Below are 6,540 nucleotides of genomic sequence, written 5' to 3'. Positions count from 1 at the left end.
TTATATCTCTGCGTGTTCCCAGCAATACTGATGTAGAAGCATCAAATCACATCTGCAATGTCAGATATTGTGCAATAGGACTATAATTTTGCTGTGATGCACAATATATTCCAAAAGCCATGAATAATTAATATACACTGAAGATTTTTTGTTGTAAATCCAGCTTTCTGCTTACACACCACTACCCTGAAGCAGATTTTTTAGTTTAGTTTTAACAACAAAACAAAACAAATCATCAAGAGCATATTCTGTTCACCACTTTATTTGAGGGAGAAAGTGCAACGTGAAACAAAAACTTTATGAACATTCATTGCTTGGAACAGGTGGGAAAGGCTGCTAATTATTTTAGCTTTCAGCACATTACTATAATTTCTGAAATCAGAAAATATGTATTATTCTATTGTGTAAACTTTAAATATGTAACATGCTTGCGTGTAGGGAACTTGAGGGTTTATATATTAACACGATAATCCAGCTGCAGCGCAAATTAAACAGGCTGAAGGATACACTTTTTGTTAAATGAATGAACTTCTCATGGGGTCTTTAGGGGATCACGTGCAGGTCTCCTGGCTGCTTAAAGAGGCTGCTCGGAGAAAGCGGTGTAACTCTTCACACGTGCAAAAAAGAAGGGTGTGTACATCCTGTCCAGGTCAAACGCCGTGACAACGGTTTCCCCAGTCGGCCTACAAACATAATGTCAATTTGTAAACAATAGGGAAAAAATCTGTCTTTTCCGCCACTGTTGGTGCTTATGTCACTTACTTGTAGGTGATGTGGCAGGAGTGGTGGATCCACACAAGCTTACTGACAATCTGACGCCCTCCAGAGGACAGATGAAGTCCCACGTGAAAGATGTGTTCAGCCTCTGGAGCTGGGTTCCGCCTGCAGAACCGATTTCTTTGAATCTCGGTCACTTTCTGTTAACAAAAAAAAACAAAAAAAAAAACAAAACAGGAAAATGTGGTATAATAAGAAAATATGTTATGTTACTATAGAGGTCCCTGAAAAACCAAAAGACTAAACATACCCTAAGGGTAATTAGATTATTTTTGTAATAAATTATGACAATCTTTAATCCTTTGTTAGTTTTAATATATCCTTTTTTCTGTAGGAAATGTGTTTCTATAATTTTATAATTCATTTGTATTTGTGGAAAGATTTTTTTTTTTAACCTTATTTCAAAACTGCTTGTAAAATATCTGTTAATGTCACTTCACATGACTAAGTCAACAGACAGAACTCCATCTATGGTGCTTTAAATGATGTACCATATCCACTTACAGTATTTTTAAATGAGCTCCAAACAAAAACATATCTCTCACCTCCTCCTTTTTCTTGCAGACAACAGCAAAAACTTTGGTTTGATTGTCTGTCTCCTGTGACAGACGGAAATGACCCAGCAGAACGGAATCCATTCTGTAAAATGAACCAAAATTCAACAATCCTGAAAAGTGTCAGCACTGAGCATGTGAAATTGTTTATGATGTTGTCAGTCATTTCTAGTTGAGTTTGCACCTGGTGTTCCTGGTACGCAAGCGAGGAACAATGGACAGAGGGTCCTCTGGGGTGGTCAGCATGATGACATGACCATCAGGGAAGAACCGGAGGTACCTGAGATGACAATGTCAACACTTAGCTGTGATATCTATTGGATTGAAAAAGTAATGAATCATACATCTACCTGTAGTACTCAACGTGGTGCCAAGCCCTGTAGAATCCATCCAGCGACTCCTCTCCTTGGCGAATGTATGATGTCTTGCTGATATAGACACCTGTGAAAATAATATGAATGAAAAGTTCAATAGCCAGCATATCATCAATTCCACATTACATTTTGTATTTTCATGTACTGAAACCCCATGGGGTTGTATTTTACAAGTAAACACTGTCAGATTTATCCAATGACTAATTGAAATGCATCATAAATGTGGAACTGATAAAATACTTAATCACCATCAAAACGGACACGTGGCCTTTGCAGGAACATCTCTCTCCAGGACTTGAAGGGTACGAGTTTGGTGCAGTTCCGTCCCCACACTCTTAAACAGGCTGAGCGCCAAATCTCAGGATCCCTGGAGAGAAATTAAAATTACCTAATACCTAATACCTGATACCTAATTGCCCATTTCCAAATTAGCAATTTGAGAGGTAAACCCTGAGAAAAGCAAGCTGTCACACATCTGATCTGTGGGACTGACCTCGCACAAATGTAAAATCCACGGCAAACCAGTGAGAGCTGCTCCAGGGCTCGCATGTCCAGATCGCTTGACACAACCCAACGAAATATGTACATCAGAATTTCCCGTGGCAAGGCTGTAGCCAAAAAAAAAAACCACACACATACACAAAGAAAAACAGGCCACATATCAGTAATGAATAAAAGGTTATGATGACTTTAAACAAATAAAAACAAAACATGACTAAAATGCTTTTACCTGAAATGTGCAACTGAGTCATTTCTAACTCAGGAGTGCAGATCTTTGGAAAGGAGTTTTCCAGTGTGAGCTGCTGTTCGAAGTAAGCAAGTAGATCCTCAATCTCACCATCAACATCATTGTCCTCCATGCTACAATAAGAAAACATGTTCAGTTTAAGAGGTGAGAATATGAGTTGACAAATAAAAAAATTCTCTAAGGCACCATCTACCATGCAGTTTTTTTTCATTGAAAAGCAACACTGCAGCAAACACTTCTTGGCTTTAAAACATCCTAACTTTATGATAATCATGTCGGTTTGAGGCATATTGATATTCAACAAAGGATATTCATAAATGAAAAGCAACTTACTAGTTTCCACCAACTCTGTCTGCGTCAGGAGGTCGGCTGTAATTGATTTTAAACTCAATGTCAGGCACAAGCTGCATAGCCATGCGATAGAACTTGATGGCTGCAAACAGACATCAAATGATGCATAAGCAAGATAATGACAGTGAAGAGCTCAAGCAATTTAATCACCTCATACAGAAAATAAAATAAGTGTGGACAACAAACCTAAGTGTCAATGGCTATGACATCTTAAATGTTGAACTGATTTGTGTTTTACTCAAAATCATGACTGGTGACTGGAAATATTAATAAATTTACGGATCTAATATAATATGGTATTTTAACAAACATACTTTATTACTGGCATTCTTTCAGCAACCAAACACGTCATACTTTCGCTTGTGACTCTGATCGCTGTATATGCTTCATACACACCCTCATACACCGCTCCATTCTGCTCTTCCTGAACAGCTCTCAAGAACAGCTCAGTAGCCTGAGGGAAGATGACTCACATCAGTCATTAAACCGTGTTGTAAAATTTCATGACTGCACTCTGCAACACACAAAACAATGAATCTTAACCTGAAGGAGTAATTTCACAGCTTACCTTCTCCTCTCGAGCAATGTCTTGTGTTCTCTTATGACCTTTAGCTTTCAGTAGTTGGTCACTTGTTCCACAGCTCGGTTTGAGTTCAGACATCCACTGAGCTCTGAATGCATTGAGCTCCTGCTGCAATTCAATAAAAAAGTGCCCAAAAAAAAAAAAGAAAGAAAGAAAAAAAAAAAGTACTTAATGTTGCAGCAGTACTTATTGTTTGAACCATGCAAAATAGGGTACAGTACACAGTATTTAAACCTGGATGGGAACATATGCTCTTTTAATGCAACACCCTGTTAACAAGTTACTAAAGAAAATAAAAATAACAGAGTCAAATAATAAAATTGCAGAGAAATACTGCTCTCCTATCCTGATGGCCTGAGAGACAGAAAATGTTAATAATGATATATGTCCATAGCAGAATTCCCACCTGAAGGTTTGGGTCATCTGAACCTTCATCTTCATCCTCTATCATCCCTCCAATATCTGCATTTTCTTCAGCCTGCCCAGGAATAAGTGAAGTATTCATGAAATTCATAACAGGAGCTGTTTATCTTACAATGTACTATTGTAGCTGTGCATTTGTTTACTTTTTGGACGGATTTAAATAATCTGGCACTGAAATAATGACTCAACAATTCAGTTATTCAACATGATTTTGATAACTGCTAATCTAATCGATTTACTGGTTTCAAGATTTGCTGCTTTTCTGTGTTATCACTGTTTTACTATATACAGAGCAACAACAATAAATCCAGTGAATTTATTACAGTTACATATGCTGTTATCAGTGTATATCAGCGTATGTTGAATGTTGGCTCATAGGTGACAGGAAATTACAGGACAGAAAAGTGGACCTAGGTTTGAGGTCAGTTGGCCCCCTTGTGTAAGAGAATGTCAACCTTGCACTGGGCATTACAATCACCCAGTGTGGCTTTATGTTGTTCAAGTGACGCTGTAATACCACCACTCCCTCTACTGAATGGAGCTGTCTTATAATAAAATGTCAATGTGGTCACTATGAATCACCTCAGCCCCAAAACTGCAGTTTTACATACAGAATATATGCGGTACATACTTTAGTCATTACTTAAATACCAGCTGCATCATAATGTGCAATTTATCATCAATAATAATAATAATCGAAGTACACGAAATAATCGCACCGCATTGCCAAGTGTCATTTCACCACTGGGTGTTTTTAGTATATTTTCTGATAAGCACCATTTTCAAATATTAGCTTTTATTCATTTTGAAGTGTTTTCACAGTGTTATAAATCAGCTCATTCAAAGTTTATACTCTACTTGAGTAAACTCAACACCAACAGATCTCAGTTCAACACTAATTAACGCTAATGGTGCTTCGACGATATTAGAGCTCAGTTACAGTTTCATACTATGTCGTTATGTCGTTAATGTAAGTGGCCTCTGGTTAAGTCCAGGTCTCTGAAACCAGTTATGGTTTGGTAACTAACGTTGTGAGACACGTCGAGCAACAACAGAACTACAGGTAAGCGAGGCCAGGTGACGTTAGCTCGTTAGCTAGCTGGCTAACTCGTTTCTCTGAATAACATTTAGCAGCACGGTGACCCACCATCACGGCCTGCTCGGCAGGGCTTCTTTATGTCTTCACACACGGCCGACACTAGCGTTTACAGTTCACGGTCGGAGAAACGGACGACACAACGGACATATTTACGAGCTCGCAGGAACGCAGCCATTTCGCTGAGCAGCCCGGAGCTTCAGGGACAGGAAGTCAAGACGAGTGGCGAAGTTTGAGAGCAAAGAAGAAGAGAAGCGTCCGGCTTCATTTTAATTTGAATTTGAATTTAATTTTAATTTTTTAAACAAACTTTATTAGACAGTGAGTCATAAAAACATAAAGGAATACAGAAACTGGATGACGAGATATACAAGATGAAGCTATATTAGCAATTAATAATCTATTTAATTTCTGAAAACAACCACTCTGGTTGTGTCCAATTAATTTACATTTATGTAGATGAAATTTAGAGAGAAGCAAAACGCGATTAATCATAAAATACACATCACTGTCTTCCTTCTTAAAACTAAAATATCCAAGAATGAGCGCTTTATGTCAAATACACACAGGTGTAAATATGTCACCTTGTCACGTATTTAGGAGAAGAACAAAGGTTCTTCACAGGGAATGTTGAGCAAATTATAAATCAATTTACATAATGATTCGGTATGGAGGATGGAAAATGATTTGACAGATAATTACCTTCTTTACGTGTGAGATAAAAAATAAGACATCAGCATATACTCGATACATAAATAATTTAGTAAATAAATACATTTAGGTAAATTACCCAACCAACACATTCATGCATAATTGGGAGTGGTGGTTTTAATAAATTTTTAATAAAATCTTAAAATGGTATACAATGAAGACCACATCAAGCAATCTGTTTTAAAACGTGACAGAACCCAAACCTGAACATAAAGAATCAACAAACAACAAAACAATTACACACATTAACATCACTACTCACCATCAGCGCTTTTAGTTTGGATTACTAATGAAAAACTTTATATTTTACAACTTTTTTATTGGTTTGACTTCAGTAAATGTTGCATTTCAGCGTTACATCTTACACCACTGGAGTACGTGTGTATATTTTATGCACAAATATAGATGTTTTCAAAGGACTTTCTGCTTCGTTGTAGGTCGGAAACATGGACATAAATAGTATATACAGTATGTATAGTGTTACATCTATGATTCAGAAACTGAACAGAGAGAAATACCTAACAAAAGTGACACTTACTCACTTCTCTTTGCTTTAAGACAGGAAATCTTTCTCGTTATTTGTAGTAATGTTTTTTTGATTATTATTATTATTATTTTGTGTGTGTATGTGTGTGTGTGTGTGTTATGAACGAGTCTTATTAGAGTGTTGTTTTAATTGTTTACACATTTGTTATGCTCTGTTTTACATTCACATTAATCTTATCCGGGCAAAGCATAATACCTCTTTATCTGTATATACACTCAGAAGGGAAAATACCTGTTAAATAGCTGTAAATAGTCAAAAATGTGTGCTGCAGACATTAACACGGACAGTGATGTTTTACAGAGTGGTTGTGGTTTTGAGGCGACATGTTTCATCTCGTTTTGTATCTTTGTCGCCGGAAGAGAGCTGAGATTTGTTA

The 6,540-nt window shown here is 37.0% G+C and overlaps 1 protein-coding gene across 2 annotated transcripts; it reads right to left on the bottom strand.

Annotated features, from left to right (window-relative positions):
• Positions 1–244: 244 nt before the first annotated feature.
• fbxo9 (F-box protein 9) lies at positions 245–5,123 on the bottom strand. Of its 2 annotated transcripts, none has more exons than XM_026308908.1 (13): positions 4,958–5,123; positions 3,794–3,865; positions 3,373–3,495; positions 3,201–3,258; positions 2,787–2,886; positions 2,436–2,566; positions 2,199–2,313; positions 1,954–2,072; positions 1,682–1,772; positions 1,516–1,611; positions 1,323–1,416; positions 763–917; positions 245–683 (listed from the first exon to the last, which is right to left on the bottom strand). In XM_026308908.1, the coding sequence occupies exons 1-13, from the start codon at positions 4,958–4,960 to the stop codon at positions 575–577; spliced, it is 1,266 nt and encodes a 421-aa protein (XP_026164693.1). In that variant the 5' UTR covers positions 4,961–5,123; the 3' UTR covers positions 245–574. The 2 variants fall into 2 exon arrangements, with proteins under 2 accessions (XP_026164693.1, XP_026164694.1); XM_026308909.1 differs by having other exon boundaries at positions 3,373–3,492.
• Positions 5,124–6,540: the final 1,417 nt, after the last annotated feature.

Source organism: Mastacembelus armatus, chromosome 15 (assembly GCF_900324485.2).
Source record: "Mastacembelus armatus chromosome 15, fMasArm1.2, whole genome shotgun sequence".
Lineage (NCBI taxonomy): Eukaryota > Metazoa > Chordata > Actinopteri > Synbranchiformes > Mastacembelidae > Mastacembelus > Mastacembelus armatus.
The sequence above is the reverse complement of the archived record's forward strand: the minus strand, read 5'-3'. Positions and strand labels throughout refer to the sequence as shown.

What these genes read in the sequence shown, in the direction of transcription:
- fbxo9 (XM_026308908.1), bottom strand. An exon ending in GAATGGAGCGGTGTATGAGG is followed by an intron (nt 2,887 to 3,200) that starts GTGTGTATGAAG and finishes GTCTGTTTGCAG; the next exon opens with CCATCAAGTTCTATCGCATG. An exon ending in GGATTTTACATTTGTGCGAG is followed by an intron (nt 2,073 to 2,198) that starts GTCAGTCCCACA and finishes ATTTCTCTCCAG; the next exon opens with GGATCCTGAGATTTGGCGCT.